Source organism: Sturnus vulgaris, chromosome 3 (genome assembly GCF_052056855.1).
Source record: "Sturnus vulgaris isolate bStuVul1 chromosome 3, bStuVul1.hap1, whole genome shotgun sequence".
Lineage (NCBI taxonomy): Eukaryota > Metazoa > Chordata > Aves > Passeriformes > Sturnidae > Sturnus > Sturnus vulgaris.
In genome coordinates this window covers 17312390-17333755 of record NC_142245.1, presented here as the reverse complement: position 1 = coordinate 17333755, position 21366 = coordinate 17312390, and the positions used below count along the sequence as shown (strand labels likewise).

Sequence of the window (21366 nt, the reverse complement as noted above, 5' to 3'; positions counted from 1 at the left end):
ACAATGGAAAATTCAAGATTAAATTCTCCATGGCTATGTCTGTATAAGGTAAAAAAATCGGAACAAAGAAAATTTCAGCACTGTCTTTTCAAGATAATTCAGCAGCAAACCTGTTCTTATTAGAATGAGTAAGCGCTTTCTGGACTGGAGGCATGAGCTTTCATTTTGATTGTAACAGGTCTTTTGGAAATTTAAGGAGAAGACGTTGTGATCTTTGGCACAGCAGAACTTAAAAACTGTTTTGATTTGTTCAAATATATCCATCACTGCAGTGTATATCTACCTGTGTTTGATTTCAGGGAAAAAAAATCTATAGTAACAGAGAGACTTCAAAGCACTGTAATATTGTCTTCTGATTTTTCCCATATAAAAGGGAAAAAAAAGCTATGCACAGACATAAAGAAAGAAAAGTATTTTTAAAAAAATCAAAGCTGAGCAGAGGCACAAGTAATAGAAAAGCCAGCTTTGAATTTTTAAAAATGCTTTTATGGTCTGTCTGAAAAAAGAAAAAGCCCAAAAACCATAATGTTGAAAACATGGAGGATTTGATGCCTCTTTTTCCCATCCTCCCTGAGGAGCGCTGCAGGAGAGGTGCTTATATTCTGTGTTCACAGCATTGTGTGTGTTACTGTGGGATTAATAGAGCACCAGGCAGAAAATGCATTGGAGACACGAATTTGTCTTTGCTGGGCATCTGTGACCCCTGGCTTAGCAGCAGTTCTGGGGCTTTCTGGGGTCTGTGCACCGACTTGCAGGGGCAATAATGAGCTGAAAGTATGCTGAAACCAGTGGGGGACAGCAGGTCCCACAGAGCCAGCCTTTGGACTGAGGGTGAGCTGTTCACTCATATTTGGGAGAAGTGTTGTGTGGTGAGTGAGTCCCACCAGGGATTTGATGGGAGAGGGCTGTGATGGTGGTACAGGTGAGGGGGTGCTGTGCCACCCACAGTGGTATCTGTCATTAACCCCATGGAAGGGTGATGGTTTATGGAGCCAGAGGAGTCCTTGGAGACGTTCTTCCCTCCTGGGTCAGCATGCTGGCCTTTTCCCCCTTGCTCTGGTCAGTCCCAGAGATGGCCACTGTTGGCATTTAGGGATCATCCCCCCTGATTTATGGGGTGGCAAGCCCAGGCACAGAGTTGTCAGCAACTTGGGAACAGTGGGAGCCTGCAGCTGAGCTGCGACTGGGCTGCACCTGTCCCCAGCCCAGGGCCTTGGAAATGATCCATTTTCTTCCATAAGATGTGCTCTTGCAGGAGATCCTTTAGGGCACTGAGTAATGCTTAGAGCCCAGGCCTGAGCCTACACAGCACAGTGCCACGGTTCTGGTTGAGTTATTCTGGCTGGTACCAGCAAAAGCAGCAAAAGCCTCTTTGCAGCCACCTTCCCACAGAGTTCAGCCCTGCATTGCTTTTCTGGCAGCCAGATCTACAGGAGAGACCAGGCAGAGGCAGGCCTTCAATATTCCGAGTTTCCCGCTGCCTCCTCCCCTCCTGCTCTTGGTGGGTTATTTATTTATTTTGCTGGCTTTTTTTACAAGCCTGCTTCTTTCCTGCAGGTTGCACAGAGTTAGGTTTCCAGGCAATCAGCACTTGTTAAATATTCCACTGAGCGTGATATTGCTCTCCTGTCTCTGTCTACTGATGCTCGGCTACGGTAATTTGCCGAACTCAGCTCTGGCGTATGGGGATTTCTAAAAAATAACAAGCCTATTAATAACAATAATTAAAAAACACTTGACAGGTGGAAACAGCACATCTAAATTGTTCTGTGTGCCCCAGTGGGAGGAGGGGCGCTGAGCCACTTTTTCCCAGTGCTTCATTCAGGTTGTGGGTGTTGGAGAGGTGTTGTTTAACTCTGCTTGGTGCAAACCAAAGTGTCGGGGTGGCCACAGCAGCTCCAGACTATTTCTTAGGGGACAGTGGCTTTCTCTTCCTTCAAACCTTAGCATGCAAGGCATCTGAAGTGGGGGAAAAGAATGGCTTTTGCCAAGACCCTTAAAATGGAAGAGGCAGCGATTATCTTTCCAGAGAAAGTAATTCTTGGAAGTGGTTTTTGAGGAGCTCCGCAAGGGAGGTACTAGGCTTACCCACTCTGGTCTGATAGAAAACCCCCTTTTTTGAGGATTTCTGCCTAGGGAAAATGAAAACCAGCATGGAGGAAGCATTCATTATATATGGAAGAAATTATTTTCTGTGAGTTGCTTGGAGAAGTTGTACTTGCCCATTTACTTGACGTGTTCTAGGTCAGGTTGGATGGGGCATTGAGCATCCTGGTCTAGTGGAAGTTGCCCCTTGTCTGTGGCACTGGGATTGCAACTGGATGATCTTTAAGGTCCCTTCCAACCCAAATCATTCTCTGATTCTATGTCAGGCATCTTCCTTGAGATGTCCTATATGCCTTCCAAAAAACTCTAGTTCAACTGTTACTCTCTGCAGGGTTGTAATTCCAGCACCTGGAGGGGAGGGAGCACACCAGTGCAGGCAGAAGGCAAGGGGGAACCCTCTGGATGGATTGGGCTGCATTTTTTCCCAGCTGGTTGGGTGGCTCCCAAGTCCCCTGGGCCTTCTGCACTTTGTAGCTCTCCTTACTGTGGTCTGGGCTAGGGATGTGGTTTTTTTCAGTCTTCCAGGTGTTTTTTTTGCCAGAGTTTTGGGAGCCTGAGAGAGTGGGAGAACCTCTTAATAAGGGATCTGGCAGGGGATCAGGGGCTGCAAGATTGTTAGGTAGTTGGGTGACTGCCCTCCTGTGCAAGTGAGAAGTCTGAAGTTCTGAAATTTGGGAGGATTTTAAATCCTTTATGGAAAAGGAACCATGCTCAGGATGAAGGTAAGGAAGTTGAAATGCTGTAAAAGCCTGTACAACCTGACTGGCATTATCAAAGCCCAACTGAAGCACTGAGGAGGCTTTTGGGATGCTCTGGGGCTTCTGCTTCAAGCAGATGGCCTTGACCCTTTGCTGGGGCAGGATTTTAAGCATGTGTAATAGCAACTGCAACTCCATGTCTTACGTGTCAGGGTGACTTTTGCACTGCTGTTTATTTGGAGATGAAATTGCTGGAGCCAGTGCAACCAATCCATGACCTCTGTACATGAGAGAAAAGGGAAGAACGGGTCTAGATTTTTCAGTAATAACAATAATAACCCTTGGTGGCATAATTAAGGGAAGATTTTAGCTTTGAGCCATGTTTCACAGTGTCTGTCTACAGGGAGGGAGCTGTGAGCCACATCCTCCAGCCTCTGTCTTTCATTACTTAGGTGGGCTCCAGCCCTGCTCTTATCCTCTCAGCAGCCTCTGCAACACAGTCAGCTCATGGATAAAAACAGGACTTGTCCTGCCACAGCTGTGAGCTGTGTAAAGATGGGTTTGAGCTGGATAATTTTCTCTGTGTTGGCCCTGCTGTCGCTGGACACCGTATCATTAGCCCCAGAGGAGGTGGAGAGGTGACAGCAGCTTTGCTGTAAGCCCAGTTAGGAATATTGGTGCAATTTGAAAAAAAAAAAAAAAAAGCGCCAGGTTTTCCTGGCTTTACATGGGGCTCTGCTTTTGCTCACAAAGGTGAGAAGGGCATTTCAGCTATTTCCTAGGAATATAGAGCACTTAGCTCCTAGATCAGGCTATGGGGAGTTGATAGCCAGGCATTGTAGATTACTGGGGGATGGTTTCTGGGTTCTTATCTAGTATATCCTTTCTGGAAATCCAAGCTTGGTCTTCTGTGCTTTGGCAGGGGTTCAGCTCCTTGGCTTTTCCACTCCATTTGCTGGGTTGTTAAGTTGGTCAAGCACTGTCATGGATTTTCTCTCTTCATTCCTTAGTGTCCTGAACCGCACCCCAGTGCACCTCGTCCATGAAATCATACTCGTGGATGACTTCAGTGATGACCGTAAGTGACCCCTTCCCTGTTAAAAGCAAAGGGCTGAAAAGCCTGGGGGAGGCTGGGATTAGCACTGAGACAGTTCGCTGGAGTGGAAGGAAATTTAAAGCCCTGTAGCTGTGAAGAGCAAACCCTGCTGTGTTGGGTTTGCATCACCGCGTGTAGAATTCAAATTCCAGATGATCCAACCTCTTCTCATGAAAATAATGCAAGAAAAGCGCTTGGCAAATCATTTTCATGCCCAGCAGATGCGAATCCAATCCTTACGTGGCTGTATCCCACCATGGCCATGGTGTGTTTGATCTGGGTTTCAGCTCCAGCCAGGAGCAGTTCTGAGTTGACACCACTGAAATTCCATGGGACCATGACAGTCTGACCCTCTTGACCCTATATATATGTTCTGCATACATTTATAGGTGGTCAGCAACTCTTGATTTTTTTTTTCACCTTCTCTTTTCATCCATGGAAAGAGGATTCCCTGCATGGGTTTCCCATTTCTGAGGTGCACCATAAATAGCATTGTACACCACACAAACAGACCACATCCTCCCTCCCAGTTAGCAGCATGACTCAAGGGAAATCAATAGCTCAGGTCTCCAGTAGAAGGCAGCTGAATCCCCATGGGCTCCCAGGGAACCACCCCAGCTAAAGACCTTGCCTAGTGCAGTGGGAGAGTAGAAGATCTAAGTGCTCAGAAATACTGTCTCAGGCATAAAAAGGATGATAAACTCGCTGAGTGGTCTGTGGCACTTAGGTTTCAAGGAGCTGCAAAATAAAGCTGTTTATTTGGAAATGTGAAAACAAAGCCAGATAGGTTTCTTTTAAGAAATGGATCTAGGCTTTGCTCTTGGATGTTATAAATAGGCACTGCCTTGAAGAGCATTAGGGACAGATTTCACACAAGACCCACTTCTTGGCATTGACACCTCCCTGGGAAGTTGCTGAAGCTAGGGGAAGGAGCTGCTGTGATTACGGTGAGCCCTGGCACAGCTCCAGCACACAGGGCAGGCAGGCTAGGCAAGTCTGGGAACTGGCAGAATGGCTGTGACAGGGAAGAAGAGCAGGTGCAGGGACTTGAGCTGCCCTGGAGAACAGCAGAGCAGGATTTTTGGAGGGTGGAGGAAGTAAATGCCAGATATTTGGCTGAATAGCAAAGCGCTTGCCTTCCTGGAAGGAGGCAGGTTTGTAGGAACACAGTTCCCCTATCCCAGCATGCCAGGTGCTGTGAGCCAGGGAAAAGGAACAGGGCTGGGTTTTAACTCATCCCAGGGCACCAGAAGGGAGCCTGTTTCCTATGTAACTTAGGGCAGCCCCTCAGCTACTCAGCGCTTCTCAGCTGTCTGATATCTTTGCTGTGATAGTCTGAGCCTGCTGGCATCTGCTCTGCATGCATTTACATAAAATACATGCATTTGCATAATGCACTACACACACATGGTCAGTTTTTTCCCTGCAACCCACCCCAAGCAATTAGTGCTGTTATCTCATGCCCAGTTGTGTCTTGTTTCTCACCTCGCTCTGCCTGCTGACTTGTTATTCACTGGGATGCAGTTCTTCAGCACGTGGGTTCCCACTGTCCCCAGCAGATTTTCATTGTGAGTCCATAGCCAAGCCCTGCCACTTCTGCTCCCCTGTTCCAGCTGTGTCCCTGAATTGTTAAGGGTGTGGGTACAGTGATCTCTTGCTGAGAGAGATTTCTGGAGTGGGTGAAAGTGCTCGGGGGGGTGTGTGGGTTCAGGGTTTGGGCAGAGGGGATGGGGCGCTCACCTCTGTATTTATAGTGCTGAGGAAGAGGAGGCAGAGGGTTGAGAGCCATGAACGGGTTGTGGAGGTCATAGTGTGGGTGTGTAGAAGTGGAGAGGGCTGTGATGGGTACATTTGACATCCCCTACTTTGCTGGGAGAAATCTGGGTAAGGAGGAATCCTAGGGCTGCGTGTGGGGTTGCAGGACCTCCCTAGCTCAGGTGTAGGTGGCTGCCAGGCCTTTCTGCCCCATGGAGCTTTTGCCTAGGGCGTGAGGAGCCCCCTGCTGCTCCGCAGGGCTCTCTTTGAGCATCCCTTTCTCCTTGCTGAAGGCTCCAGGCCACCACAGGAAGCTCCTGCCCTGCCAGGCAGACACGCATCAACAGCTTGTGCGTTGCTTTGCAGCTACCAAAAATAGTCATTTGCATTAATGTGCAAAAATTTAGATTCTGACCTGAACCACAACTTTTCTATGCTGATTTTAGTGCATAATTCAGCTGCTCTCAGTGTAAATCTGCTGATGTTACACTAGTTTTAAGAAAACTGCTGCAATGCCCAGACCAATTTATGCTTTGTGAGCTGAGGGGTAAGGGTGTTGTGACCCAGCAGTACCATTGCCCTAACAGGCCAACAACCAGTCCAGCACAGGGTCCTCTCCCTGCTCCCAGTCTCTCCTAGGAGTCCTCATTTCTGCTGCCAGAGGCACTGTGGGAGCTGGGGGTGATATCTCCTCCCTTTGTGTCTCCCAAGCTGATGACTGCCGCTTGCTGGGCCAGCTCCCCAAGGTGAAGTGCCTGCGGAACGGACGGCGGGAAGGTAAGAGCTGCCTGCCCAGAGCACACCTGGGAAACACAGGTCTGGGAGGTGTGGGAGTGATGGAGCCAGGGGGAACCTCCATAGAGTGGTCAACAAGGAGGTCAGCGGCTCCTGGGAATAAAGAGGGCCTTGATGAAAGAAAATGTGATAAAGAGCTGGGATTTGAAATGGATCTCCCTTCTCTCACTGAAAAAGATGGGACTATTAAGATATCCAGTGAGGCTCAGCTGTAGCTTATTAGCCAGAAAATTAGAACAGGCAAAACAAAGCCCCGGGTCTTATTTGTAAAGATGTTTGCTCTAATGAAAGAGAGAAGATCTGCTCCTGCTGCTTCTGTGGGATTTTTTTTTTTTTTAATAATTAATTATATTTGAGAGATTAAGAAGGGCTATATGGAAGATGAATGCATGTCCTACTGGGCTGCTGCTGGCAACCTTTGGAGACATCTTCCCATTCCCCACAGCCTGAATGTGTGTTTCAAATCCTGGTTTGAAGTATTAGGATAACTAAAAACAAAGAAGTTTTTCAATGCTGTAAATCCAATGTGTGCATCCAGGTTAGTGTTGTGTTCAGGGGACTGAGGAGTGGAGTTCTTTTCTCTGTGGATTCCTCCTGCAGAGGGTTTGAGCTCTGCAGGTCTGGTGACAGGGTGGCATCAGGTCCCATGGGTGTAAGAGACATTCCAGTTTTGGCAGGAGATTAAGGGAGATCTCCATAGACCTGCACCTCCTTCTCACCTTTCTCCCCTGTGTTATGGGGATATATGTGTGCTCATCTCCAGCAGTTGATAGACCTGCAGTTATTGGTGCTGTAGAAATCAGTCACAATGTGGGGACTCAACCTTACCTTGCTGAGTACATCACTTAAACTGTATCCCCAGGGGCTGCCAGGATTTGGGAAGGGCAGGGGTGGGTGAAGAAGAACATACCTACACACAAGATCTTAGGAGTCACAGAGATAGACACAGGGACAAGTCTGCATTGCTGGGGGACACCTTGGCAAATGCTGGATGCTACAGGCTTTGTTCAAATGTTCCCTCTCCTGCTCGGAAGCTACTCCTTAACCCCTTTCCCCTAGGGAATTTTACTGTGAAAGTTAGTGACCTCTTACATAAGCCTGATGTATGGCTGCTCCCTGAAATTGTGTCTCTCTTTTTCTTTCCATATGTTCCCTTGTATTGCCACTGTTTCTCCTTCATAAAGAAGTTCTGCTCCTCTTGAATCACTTGTATCTCCTCTTGTTTGCCAGCAAACCATCTCCTTTCTTATGCCATGGTTCCTCTGAGCATCCACTGCAGGCAGAAGTGTTGGAAAGCTGGGTAACCTGCATAAGTAGGAACAGGGCATCTTTAAAAGCAGTGATCTTAAGAGCAGTTCAAGAGTCTAGAGTGAAATCCATGTGTGCAGCTGCTTTTCATGACCTCCCTCTTTTTTCATTTTTCTTTCTCACAAATGCATGCAGCAATCCATTCCCATCTCCAAATGATTCCAGATTGGCCATCATGGCCTGATAAGCACCTTGACTTGGTGGAAAATATGTTCCCATTGAGCTGCAGATCAGCAGTGTTCTCAGGGTGGGAGAGAGATCTGGGGGTCACTGGGACACAGAAGGGGTCACAGCAGGAAAAAGCGAGTAGTCTGAGAAAAGCTTAATTCTGTCACAAGGGGTTCCCACCCTCAGCTCCTCTGTCCCCTTCCCTACTGCCTCACATCTGTGTTAGATTTGTTGCCTGCAGGGGGTCATGGAAGCATTTTGAATCATGTTTTGTCCCAGAAGGTGACAGCAGAACTAATTGTGCAAACTACATATTGGCAGAAATGCCATAAATCAGTAACCTTGGTGGAGCCATTTATTTCTTTGGGGATCTTAGGAAATGCTTGGCATGCCTTGCAGCACTGGAAAGGAGACAATAAACCTGGGCCATGTTTTATCTGGGTGGGATTTAGGCAGATTAAAAGGGAGAAGGACGAGTGGAAGAGGATGGGGATGTTATCTGGGCAGCAGCTGACATGGCGCGTCCCTGGACAGGTCTGATCCGGTCCCGAATCCGAGGGGCAGACGTGGCAAAAGCAGGTGTCCTGACCTTCCTGGACAGCCACTGCGAGGTGAATAAGGACTGGCTGCTCCCTCTGCTGCAGAGGATCAAAGAGGTGAGTGCTCCTGAGAGACCAGAGTCACCCTCAGGGGATGCATCCCCGGTGTCCCCCTCTTCCTCTCAGTGGGTGTGACCACCCAGCCATAGCCAGCTGCGTGCAAGCGTCTAAGTCAGGGGTACACAGAAGCCTTATGGGGTGCAAAGTGGCCTTTTCTGGTCTTCCTCCACCCAGCAGGCAGGTGGAATGTGTGTGGGACTGGGGGAGCGTGTGAATGGGTGGGACAAGGTGTCTCCCAGGCGGTGGGACTCTAACTGGCAAGCACAGGTTGAGTGGTGATAGGGGAATACGTGGGCAGTGCTCCAGCAGAGATTTTAATTAGGCTCATGTAAAATGCTCAGTGATGATGATTTAAGGGAGTGACGGCTCCTTGAATAGGGGCTGAATTTAATTTCATGCAAATTAAGCGCTAATAAATTGATTTAATAGGATTTAAATTCTGCTGATTTCAGAGCAGACAATGACATTCACCTTTCTCTGGCGGCGACTCTCTTGCCAGACGTGCACACAGAGGTTGCTGGCGCCTTGTCACTCGAGTCAGGGAAGCTCTGTGCCCATGACCTGCTGGCAGCAGAGTACAGGGATTGAAGCCTTCAGCTCTGGTGTGGATGCACATGGAAAATGGTCCTTTCCTTTCACTGTGCCTTGCTCCTTCACCCTTGCTACACCTCTGGCTCCTGATGGCTAGTGTTAATTACTCAGCAATTTTAAAACTACTAAGTTGCATTGACATAAGGGCAGTTGAGGAGCAAGGGGAGGCTGAGGTCGTGAGTCATGGAAAAACCTGGCTGGCTGGTATTTACAGTGCCCCTCACCTAAGGCATCCTGCTTTTCACACCTGCAGATGTGATAGCTGTGATGGCTGGGCTGTGCATTCTCTCTGTGTGTCAGCGATGGGACCAGGGGGAAGGGGGACACAGCATCAGGCCAAGTCCCTCCACATGAGCGAGGGCAGTCAGTGCTGCTGGCATTTGTAGCACAGCCAGCGCTGGAGAGGTCCCAACCTGGGTTTGCAGGCTGGGCCACAGAGCTGCTGATAGATGGTAATGTAATGAAAATGGTCTTTTCATATCATTGATCGTGGCTCCAGGAGAGTTATGAGAACACAGGCTGAGATATCCCACTGGAGCCTCATAGCTGGCTTGTCCAGTGTGGGATTCACTACTAAACTTCACAGCATCACTTATTCCTCTGGGCTTTTTAAAGGCAGGCATTCCTTGCATTTTGCCAAAGCCCTGCTTGTACTTCAGTGAGGAGTATCCAGAGCAATTGCCTCTTTGCCGGGCAGAGTTTTTGATGTGTTTTGTCAGGAAAAGGGGGAGCAAAGGTAGCAGGAAGGGGGCTGGCAGATCTGCTTTCCCACGTAGCTCCAGGAGGGTGCCCCATGTGCCACATCCAGGGGTAGGCGAGTGTGAATGCCATGTGCAGCATCACCATAGGAGTTTCAGTACCTTGTGGTCTGAATGCAGCATCAAACACACACATCACCTCTGTGAACTCTTCTGGATTGAATCTTTCCCCAGCTGGAAGTAAGGCAGTCTGTAAGCTTGTAGTGCTGCTCATGCTGCCCTGACCTTGCCCAGTATTTTGCAGCCTCGGGCAGCAGGGGAGATGTACTACAAAGAGTGTTGAGAAGCCTGCAAGGCCAGAGGGGTCCTGCTTGCCTGCTTTTTTACTGCTCACAGAAGCTGCAGGATAAGGGCAGAGTGCTCAGTCTCTTTCTTCCAGGCCCACCGTACCCATCCTTGCCAGCAGGGTTAAAGTATTGATCAGTGAAGTGTATGAAATGTTACTGCTGCCATCTTCAGGCTGTGCTCTAGAGATGGGCGCCCTGTCCAACTTCTCCATGAGGATCAGCTGCCTAGGAAGAGCATTTTCTCACTCTGTTGCTCCCAGGAACAGTCTGTTTTGAGCTCATGTGGTTTAAGTTCCAAGCAAATGAGCAGTGAGTGCCTCAAAGCACACCCATCATTTTTTGCCACTGCAGTCCAGCCACCCCACGCTTTCTCTTATTTTCTCAGCCAGAGCAGCTATTCCTGCCACTTTCCATGGTGGGAAGTGCCAGAGCACATGTGTGTCACCATGCACCCGTGTGGAGCTGCCCCTCAGGCTCCACCTCGAGCTTTCCCAGCTGCTGATGGTTTTCCCTCCGAGGCTGATGCTCGCTGGTGGGTGTGGGCAGCACGTAACCAGCATATGGATTTGGAAACAAGCAGGAAGAGCAAGTGATGGAGTGTGGGGGAAAGAGAGAAGGTGTGGGGGATCTTAGCCCTGTGCCTGGTAGGATGCCTGTCTCAGGGAGCAGCAGTGATGGTCAGTGTCTCACACCAGCATGTTTGCAAATGCATGGTTGAGAGTGTGGCCTGGGCTCTTACTTTTACTTATGGAACAAATATCTCTAAAGCCATTAATGGTGCATTTCAACTGACTAACTTTTCTAAAAATGTAATTATCCATCCCGAGGTATTTTTACAGTATGACTCAAGAAGCTTACCCCAAAACTAGGTTTGCAAATGACATTGGGATGAACCAATGAATGGTGACCCCCTACTTCCAGCTCAAATACCCCCAGTCTGGTGCTTTCCTGGGAAAAAGGAGATGCATGAGGAGAAGTCTGCCTCATCTTTGCCTAATCTTGCTGTGGGGCCAGAGGAGCAACTTTGGCCCTTTTTATTGACCATTACAAGGTCAGGATGTAGAGGCTGAGAGCCACACTGCAGCCAAGGTTCTTCTCCAAGTTTGAAATGTATCTTATCTTCAGGACCATTTTCAGAGCTTTTTCCTGTTGGTTTGAATCTGTACATTGGTGTGTTTGAGAAGTGCATTGCAGAAATGAACTTTCAGATTTGTGAGAGAGAACTGAAGGTTTGGGTGTTGTTAATATTAACATACCCTGGTATGGGTGGGTATCAAAAAAACCCAGAAGGATGAAGCTGCCTATAATAAGATCTGGTGCTCAGCCCAAAATAAATCATAGCAACAGCGCTGTGCTCTTGAGCATGCCATGCTTTTCTTTTGAGGGTCAGAGAGACCTTCATGAAAGCTGAGTAAATACAAATGTTCCCAGGACGTGACAGAGAAAGTGAGGCAGGGAGAAGACAGCACTGCTCAAGGTTAGCATTTTGCAGTAGTGCACTCAGCCTAGATGTGAAGGGGATTTTCTTACAAGAAAATGCCGTGCAGTGAGTAGCAGTGGAATTGAAATTGGGGGTGAGTGTCAGCTAGCTAGAAGTGCTCACCTGTAAGATGCTTGAGGGGCAGGTTTTTAATGAGTGGATGCAATCCTTTCCCTGCAATGCTCAGCACACAAAGCAGATGCTTTGCTTAAAACCTTCCCCCTCGCCTCAGGCAATTAAAGGATGCTTGGCTGTGGCAACTGAGCTTGGCAGCTTGGGGGGCACTGTGCAGCAGCCACGATGGATTTGGTGGGTTTGAAAGTCTCGTCGTGCTTGGCTGTGGCTTGTGTTTCCCCCGTGCAGTACAGAGGTGCAGCAGGCCTTGCCCTTTCAGTGAGATGTTTTACTCACAGAAAGTGATGGTGAGACCCCCGGCTTGACCCTGTTATGGAAATACCAAGTATTTGTCATGCTCAATTGGAAAATCAGCTCTAGTCCAGCTCTCAGCTCATGGCCTTTGGTTACTTCTTCATACAGCTGCATATGAATACTTCTTTGTCAGGACTAATTTCTAAAACAAAGTATTTTCCCAGTGAGAGAGCAAGCCCGAGTGTGCTCAGATGCTTTGCTTTGTATAGCTGTGAAAAACAATTTGATCTGGTGAGGGTAAAACCTTGAAGTTTGAGCTATAATTGGAGTTTGGGATTTTTGAAAAGAAAAAGGGAGATAAGAGACCAGTCAAAGCTGTCAGAGTCTCTTCCTCCTGTAGATATTTTTGTTCATAACTGTTTGTATAATCTCTTTGCCCATAACAAGATGTTAATTAAATCACCACCAACTATTTTGAATAAATCAGGTCTTTCTTTTTTAACCCTTTCACAACTTTGGCAAAACTAACTGTACTGCCATAATTCGTGCATTTTTAAAAATACCCATATTTAAGCTATTTAGCTGTGTTTTTCCTCTGTCATTTCAATTGCCTGTTTCTCACTTGACTTTTAAAACCCTGTTAAAAGTGTTTAAGGGAGGTGAAAGGGGAATATTTTGGTGAATTTGCAAAAGGCAGAAGGAGCCCAGCTGGGTGCCGAGTACAGGCACAGTCTGAGGATGAGGAGGCAGTGAGGGGCATTTGTCCCTAGCAAAACTGAATGACACCAATGTTTCCAGCCACTTGGTGCCTCCAGGAATTTGGAGTCCCTTGCCCAGTTTGCATGGTGTCATCTGAAGTCATGGGTGTTTTTACTTCTGCTTTGCAGGATCCCACCCGAGTGGTCAGTCCCATTATTGACATCATCAACCTGGACACTTTTGCCTACGTGGCAGCTTCCTCAGATCTCAGAGGAGGTAAGTCCGAGCTTTGTGCATGTCCTGTGGGCATCCATTCCACGGTGGGAATGTGCACTGGCCTTTGCACCACACCTCTGTCTCCTGCTGCCTCACAAAAAAAGCACATTACCACTGCTCAGTGCTCCCGCTGGCTGCTCCCAGGCTGCTCCACACACAGGTAGGTGTGGCGTGAGGAATGCACTTGCTACAGTGGATGAGGCGGTCAGGCAGGAAAGAAAGGTCACATCAAAGCCACCCTGGGCAGCACTGGAAGTGACAGGAGGAGATGGGAGATGTCTAGGCAGCAACTGGAGGATGCAAGTGTAGTGCTTATTAGTATGCCTGTGCTATTTGCAGCACACAGTGTCCATCAGAGCGTGCTTCTGTGTGCACAGGGGGACTAGGTTCCAGCAGCAGCTTTAATTCTGACTTTTCCTGCCTTTGGAGCACTTGACTTTGAAATTGTAATGCAATGTATTGTTTCTTGTTCATATGTAGTAGTAAAATACGTTAGGCATTGGACTTTTCTCTCAAGAGCTGCATCTCTATAGCTTAAGTAATTTGAAAGTGGGGAAAATGTTACATCAAACACAGCTTCTGCAGCCTGCATTGCCTCCTAATCCGTATCAATTTCTAATTTCCCCATGGCACTTCTCTACTCTGTTTTTAGGTTTTGACTGGAGTCTGCATTTCAAATGGGAGCAGCTTTCCCCAGAGCAGAAAGCCAAACGACTTGATCCCACCGAGCCCATTAAGTAAGTTAGGAGGGGGAAGAAGGCATCTGAGTAACGTGGAGCAGGGCAGGCTTCTCATGTGTGTCCCCATGCACCACAGCAGTGTGCAATCTCTTCTTCCAGGACAGCTCTGAACTTCTAGTACCTCTAGCGAGCTCCTGGCTAGCCTGGGTTTTGCAGTGCAGCTTCACCTTCCAACACTGAAGCCTGAGAATGCCCCAAAGATAGAGGGGGTGTATTTATGGTTGCTGGGGGTTTTGGTAGTGCTAAGGATTATGGTTAGGGGAAAAGCCCAGGGCTGTAGACAACTGCTTCTCTCAGTTCAGCTGCCACTTGAAAATAAGGCAGTATCCTAAGCCCACATGATGAACTTCGTGTCTAGTCCAGCCTTCCCAGATCAGCACTGCTCTTCTGGACCTCACTGAAGACTCCTCAGAAATGGGGATGTGCAGGAGAAGGAGCAAAGCTGAATAGGAGAGGAGGTGCCATCTGTCCTCATGCCATGGGATGGAGGGGGTCCTTCATTCTGCTGGAAATCTCTGCTGGAAGCAAGCCTGGTGCTGGTGTCTGCAGCCCCAGCCAGATGTGAGGCGTGGAGGACACCAAGTGTTGGAGGAAGCTCAGGGTCTCAGAAGGCTCCTGAGGGAGAAAAGTGCTGCTTCTCGTTAGGATGCTGCTGCTAACAGGAGCTCTCACTGGCTTCCCAAAGGCTGGCCTTGTGTTCCTGATAACTCTGCAATGTAGGGCACTGTGGAGATTAGCCTGGGCACAGCAGTCACCTCAGCTCCTCCCAAGCCTATACTGAGGCATCCACACTGTCTCCAATTGAATGGAGATGGGACTTGTGCCAGCAAACAGCAAGTCTCCTCAGGCTATCTTCTGGGTCTGCCCTCCCCTCCTCCACAGGCCTTCTCTGTGCAGTTTTCTTAGCTAATCCAAAGAAAGAAAAATAACCCTGGTTTGAAATAAAGATCACACAGCTAGTGATAGCTTTTAAAAAGCCCTTCTGAATTGGCTCTGCCTTCCTCTCCCCAGTAGAATGGTGCTCTTAATAGGCTGGCTCCAGGCAAAAAGCCCGTCTGAGTGAATAACCCCCGAGTGCTAAGTGCATTTTTGATGCTGAAGCCTACAATCAGGGCTGTCAACTTTGGGCTTGTAGGAGTTGTGCTGACGGGTGCATTAGCCAGTCATTAAGTGCCAGGCAATTTATGATCGACAGCAAAACACCAAGGTGGCTGAAAGAAGGGCTCAGATGCATTTTGAGGTGTTTTTTCCTTTTCTTGGTGAGAAGGTGATACATAGGTAATGTCCTGGTGATGGAAGAGGAGGCAAAGGGGAAGGGCTGCTTCTGTGCATCCAGGTGCTGCAGCACTGCTTGAGAGTGTGTCCTCTTCTCCTTGTCCATTCTTTAGGACACCCATCATTGCTGGGGGGCTGTTTGTGATCGACAAGGCCTGGTTCAACCACCTGGGGAAGTACGACAGTGCCATGGACATCTGGGGTGGGGAGAACTTTGGTGAGTTGTTCTTCATCCTCCTATGCCTTGCTGTATTGGCTTCCCTTTCTGAGTCATGCCAGATGGGTACAAGGTCATTTCAGATTTCACTTTGAATGTTCTGGGTGGTTTCCCTCATAGGTTCATAGGTTGTAGTCTTAGAAGAGTGAGAGGTCTAGCAAACACAAATGATGGGAAGTGAGCAATTGTTGGTACTTAGGACTGCCTGTCTTCTGTGCTGCTTTGATTTTCTGTAGGTAAATACCTTCAACCACACAGTTTTCAGCTTTGGTGTTACCAACAGATGAGAGAACACTACACACACCCCCCTATTCCTTCCTGATCTTATTTTCTCCTCAATAAAGCAAAGAATATATCTTATTCCATTAATGACAATATTTCCAAGCAATAAACAGGTATCAGTCCCTCCTTGAGTTTGCAGAGTACCTGAAACTGTAGCTCCATCAGCATGCAGCAAACAGGTAGCAAAGAACCAGGGCTGCTTATCCATTCCTGTATCTCTGGGTAGCTGAGTGCTACCTGGCCCTCTGTGATACTATCACTTTTCCTGAACCAAAAAAAAGGGTTGAGCTGACCTAAATTCTGTCACCTCTGGCCCTTATCATATGAAAAGAGGGACATAAAGAAATCTCCTGCAAGAACACTTGAGAGGGCACATGAAAGAGATAACAGCCTGTCCCTTGTCTCCTTGTCAAGCAGAGCTGGATCGAGCTGAGCTGTTCTCCCTTTGAGGCTGCAGTGATGCTGTGGATCAACAATAGACTGTACCTACGAAAGAAGGGGGAGGCAGTCGATGTCAGACAGATCAGAACCTGGCTTTAATAGCTTGCACCTCGGGGGAGTGGGGCTAGCCAGGAAGGAAGGCTCTTGTGTCTCAACACACACAGCGATGCTGTCAGTCATCTAAGGGAGCAGATGCTGCTGCCTTGCAGTAATCCATCCACTGCCTGGCACTGGTGTTTCCTTCACATGCCTTGTCCCTCTAGATATATTTTATTTATTTATATCTTGTTATGCAGTAGGAATCTCAGTCTTTCATGCTTTCTCGCTATGGGTGGCTATCTCGCCTCTGGAGTGACCCGAAGTATCTGAGTGGGGTGGCTGTGAGGAAACCTGAGGGGGAGTGGCAGCCCTCCGACTTCCCCTGCTGGATCAATAGCCCAAACAAAGCATTCAAGAAGGGAACTAGACAGGAGAAGAACGGGAGAGGGATTGCCAGGCTGTGCCTGACCTGCTGTCTGTCTGTGCTCATCATTCGTCTCTGACAGCAGCCAGCCGGAGCTGCTGCTGGGAGATGAACAGTGACAGGACAGCCTGCTCTTGGGAGAAGCTCCATCCTGGCAGCTTGTCCCATGCCCTGTAACAGCAGACATTGTGCTCCTTATGCTTGCTTATGGCCCATCCTACAGAGGAAAGGTTTCCCTTACTGGTGCAATGCCTCAGGGTGCTGGTCCTGACCGGACATGCTCTGGCAGTGCTGCAGGGTGTACCAGGGCCTCGTGTGACAAAGAAAAGCAAAATCAAAGTTAACATTGCAGCAATAAAGTGCAGGTCTACATAGCAGCAGGGCAGATCCCATCTTGCCCATTGCCCTGGGAGCAGAAGCATGCCTTGCTCATGGCTCCATCCCCTGCAGGTGCAGCAGTCAAGGGCAGCATGTCCCATCTCTCCTTTGCACCCTGCTGGTCCTGGTCAGCTCTGGGCAGGGAATGGACAGCAGGAGCTGACCTGCTTGTTTCCAGCACTTGCAGTGAGCCACGCTCTTCTTGGTAGCTTAGTCCTGAGGGGGTGCAGAACTCTGGTCCTGAGGAGCAGTGCTACTGCCTTTGATGTTATTGATGGGGCAGCTGGAGGTTTCAGGCAGAACAGAAGTGAGCCGTGAGCCTGTTTGGCATTGCAGGAGGACACCATAGGTGTTTTGCATCTTAAATTTACTGAATCCCTTGTAGATGAGTAATGGCAGGAAGGACTTGCAGGCCAGCAAGAAGTGCTAGAGGTATTTTGCAAGTGAAGGTCAAGTCCAGTGCACCAATGTGTACTGCTCACACCTGTCCTGGGAGTCACTTGGAGGGACCACGTGCACTGGCAGCATCTCCTGAGGGTCAAGGGAAGCACACTGTTGGTTCCTGCTCCCCTGGCTCCTCTGAGCTGACCCTGTACCATGCTTTAGTTGGTGCTTCACTTTACCTTCCCTTGGGGCACTTGGCTCTTGGCTGCCTGTCTGGAGACCTTGTTTGTTACCTGCCATGGATGGCTCCATGGGTGATCTCTCCCTGTGGAAACTTGTGCTTTTATTGTTTCTGCTGTACCTGGAGCAGGCTCTGCAGGGTGCAACTAGCCTGAAGCAGAGAGCTCAGACTCCTCAGCATCTCCTGTGCACTGTGTCCTCATTCTAGTTCACAATACACACAGAGATGACCTCTTCATTAGGGCTTTAAAAGGATCAAGCAAAGACTGAATGGTGCCAGTCTTTCCCTTTTAGCATATCGAGGAGCTGCTCTTCTCCCAGGCTGAGCAGAAGGAGCAGGGGAGGTCAAAGCATCTTGCAGTAGCCACGCTGTGCTCCACAGCTGCTCAGCTGGTTGTCCCCTTGTATCGGGTGCCCTTGTGACTGACACAGCAGTGCCAGCAGAGTGGCCAGTGCTGTGACACACAGACAAGTGACAGCAGTAGCCACATGTGAGGGGAGCTGAGAGCAGAGCTTAGAGTGGCCACATCCTGCCATAATCTCATTTCCCTGCAACTGTGATTAAGGTTGCTCCCAATATAGCACCAGGACATGGCACAAGGGCACGTTTTATTGGCCTCTTAATACCCAGCCCAGAGGAAAGTGGTGAGGCTCCAGCTGCTGTTGGCAGCTCCTGCTTGTAAACACGGCAGTGAAGGGAAGGGGAGGGAATTTCTGGAAAGGAATACTGCTCCCTGCTGTGCTTTCCCAACCCTGCCATTGCTTGTCCCTGCTGCCAGGGCCAGCTGTTGGGGATGGGATCAAAGCTTTGAATTTTGGACCCAGGCATCAAGGTGAGAAGGCTTTGGAGCTGTGTCAGCCTCCCATTTCCATTGGCTCAGGAGCAGGCAGATGTGCTGGGAGAGGGATGGGAGCAGCATGAGCCTGGCTCCCACCTCTGCAGCAGCTCAGAGCTGTGTATGCTCAGAGGGCTTTGGAGGCCCCAACTAGCCTTTGCTCCCTGAAGCTGTGAGCTATTTTTGGAGGGATGGAAGCTTTGTAAGCCTGCCCTTGGAGGAGGAGGAGTCCTTTCCACTCTGCCCAGTTGGCCTTCCTGCCACAGGTGCTTGTCTTGCCAGCATCCGACCTGGGAACATGTGTGTGCTGGCATACATGGGGGGACTGCTGGGAGCACAAGCTGGCAAAGACAATGGGTGTTCTCCTGTCTTAATTCTGTAGTTAATGGGGGGGTGTGTGTGAAAAGGAATTGTTAGTTTTGAAGTAGATACATGCTACATACAGCTCTGCACTGCCAACAGATGAGAAAATAGGATTCAAAGAACTGCAGAAGCCTTTTTATTTTAATTTTATTTCTTTTCCACACCGGTTCTGTCTAAGCATGACTGTCTGACAATAGAGCTGCAGATTCATAGCTTCATAAGCATCAGGACCAGATGGAACTGTTAGATCAGCCATTCTGCTTACCCCTCCTACCTCATCCAGCTCCCTGCCAAGAGCTTTATAACTTCTGGTGTCTCTTGTGCCACAGGCTCATTTTCCTTTCCTGGCCCTGTGGGCCAGCCATAGAGTGGTTTGGAGTGACCGGGAGACATTTCCCATACTGACAGCTTCTCCAGATTTTTGGGATAATCCGTCCCACTGCTGACCTTTGCTTGTGTGAAGGTCTGTGCCTTACTTGACTGCAGCATTGGCACTCAAGGCCCAGAATTGGGGCAGGGTAAGCTCCTGTCCGTTTTGGGACAGGCAATGGATGCAGAGCTCTCTGTTCACTTTGCAGAGCCCATGGTGGATTCATAAAGATAATGGCAGTTGTAGTCATTAATGGAGATAATTCATGGCTTCTCCTGGTGAACTTGACAGCCCTTTGGAGGGAAGTGACTCTGAAACAGGCAGTGCAGAAGTAATAAGGGAGGCACAAAACTGGCAAGAGGATTCTGCAGTGTATGAAAAGGGACCTGCTTATGGTCTCATGCTCACCATTGTGATAGCACCTGCTGTGCTAGAGGCAGATTTCAAGTGCACTGACTTCAAACAGCTTGCAAAGAAGCTTTGAAATGTGCTTTTAGGGCCCGTTGTGCCTAGGAAAGCCTGTCTGGTAAGTGATTTACCCCAGTTTAATGTTGCAGAGGATGAAGTAAGAGCTAACACCAGGATTCAGACTTCTCTAGGACAGAAAGACAAAGTGCTGAAGCTGCTTCTCTTACAGAAATCTCTTTCCGTGTGTGGATGTGTGGAGGGAGCCTGGAAATCATCCCCTGCAGCCGTGTTGGGCACGTCTTTCGGAAGAAACATCCGTACGTCTTTCCAGAGGGAAATGCCAATACATACATTAAGTAAGTGATTTGTTCTTGCTTTGATTTTTTTTTTGTGAAACAGCCTTGTAGAGAGAGGGGGGAGCAGAGAAGACAGGCCTGAAAGTTTGTTTGGAAAACTTTGAAATATCCTTGGGCAGGAATTTCTTGAGCTGAAGAAAATGTAAGGCAATACAACTGTCCCATAGGATTTCTCCAGTGTCGAGAATATGACAGAAATAGGACATTCCTATGGTAGCTTTCATCAGCACAGAAATGGAGGGATGGCCCCAGCACATCCCTGAGCGCTGGCTACAGAAACATCGAATGGTTTAGACCTTGAGGTCATCAAAACATATTTATAATGACCTGAAATCAGGCTGCCAGCAATGTCTGTCAGTAGCCAGTGACCTTAGTTGAAGGCTCAGTGTGGCTCAGCTGAACCAGAAAATTTGGTTCCCAGTGCCTCTCCGGGATGGGAGCCACAGAGCTTGCTGGAGTAGGTGGCTCTGTCTCCAGGCTGGTGCTCTCTCCTGAGCAGAGCAGCAGTGGGCTGCACCTGGCTGGCATGGACACCGAAGGGACTACCAGGACACACAAGCTGAAGGGCACCTCTCCTCACACACAGGAGCACAGACTGAATCAGGTATTGAAAGGGCTGCCTGAAATGGGCTAAGATCCTGGAAACATCAGGCAAAGGAGGAGGAAATCCAAAAGTGGGAATAGGCATGGGCAAAGATGATCAGAGCAGCTGGTGAGGTCAGGAAGGATTTCCTTCATTTTTAGAGTGCAAGGCTGAGCGTTGTTGCTTAAGTGAATGACAGAGAAAAGCACTGGGGGCACTTACAGTAAATGCAGGATTGTTTCTGAGCTAACCTGCAGCTATGAGTGCTTACACACCAGGCTTTCCTTTTAGTGTGGGCTTCCCACTGTTAGAAAGAGCCAGCAGCATTTATGAAGACCCAGGTGTCTGCCACAGGGTTACTGCTGACCCGGGCTCTCTGCAACTCCCTCAGCCTTTGCTTGAGACAAGGGGGAGTGCAAATTACACCTCTCACTAGCACCTAATGTGTGATTTCCAGCCACACAGTGTGTGGAGCAGGAAGGGGATGGCGGACAGGCACAGGGCATTGCTGGCATCAAGGAGCAGAGTACAAATCTGAGAATCACTAGGAGGGCTCTTGCTTTCAGTAATGAAGCAAGACTACTTCAGAGGGGCTTGGGATGTGGCACAATCTCCACTGTCAGTTGCTTCAAACCTGAGTGAAAAGGTGGTGCCTGCATTGCATCACCTGCAGGAGGAGCAAGGGGAGCTTGAATGGGCACTGCTCTTCTGACTCCCTGTCAGGCGCAGGGGACCTTGGGGATGTCTGTGTCATGCCTGGGTGTGAGCCTTGTCACTTTTCCCCCCGTTTCTTGTAAACTCAGATGAGATCAGAAAGTCAAACAAAGGAACCCTGCACATTAGGGAAGGTTAAGTACAGATGTAGACATTGATTTAGTCATCTCTTGAGAAGAGCACTTAGACTATTGCCTTAGAGAGAGAGAGGAGGAAGCCCATGAATCAGCAAGAACTGAAAATCAGTCTGGAGAAATGTACCTGTAGGCAA

At 48.8% G+C, this 21366-nt stretch overlaps 1 protein-coding gene across 1 annotated transcript in view; it reads left to right on the top strand.

The window, feature by feature from the left end:
* GALNT14 (polypeptide N-acetylgalactosaminyltransferase 14) overlaps positions 1-21366 on the top strand; it is a 90638-nt gene that overhangs the window by 56511 nt on the left and 12761 nt on the right. The window contains exons 4-10 of the mRNA XM_014877477.2: positions 3815-3882; positions 6367-6432; positions 8461-8582; positions 12958-13045; positions 13698-13782; positions 15174-15277; positions 19672-19798. Of these exons, the coding sequence (XP_014732963.2) occupies positions 3815-3882; positions 6367-6432; positions 8461-8582; positions 12958-13045; positions 13698-13782; positions 15174-15277; positions 19672-19798 (660 nt within the window). The remainder of the gene's footprint in view (positions 1-3814; positions 3883-6366; positions 6433-8460; positions 8583-12957; positions 13046-13697; positions 13783-15173; positions 15278-19671; positions 19799-21366) is intronic.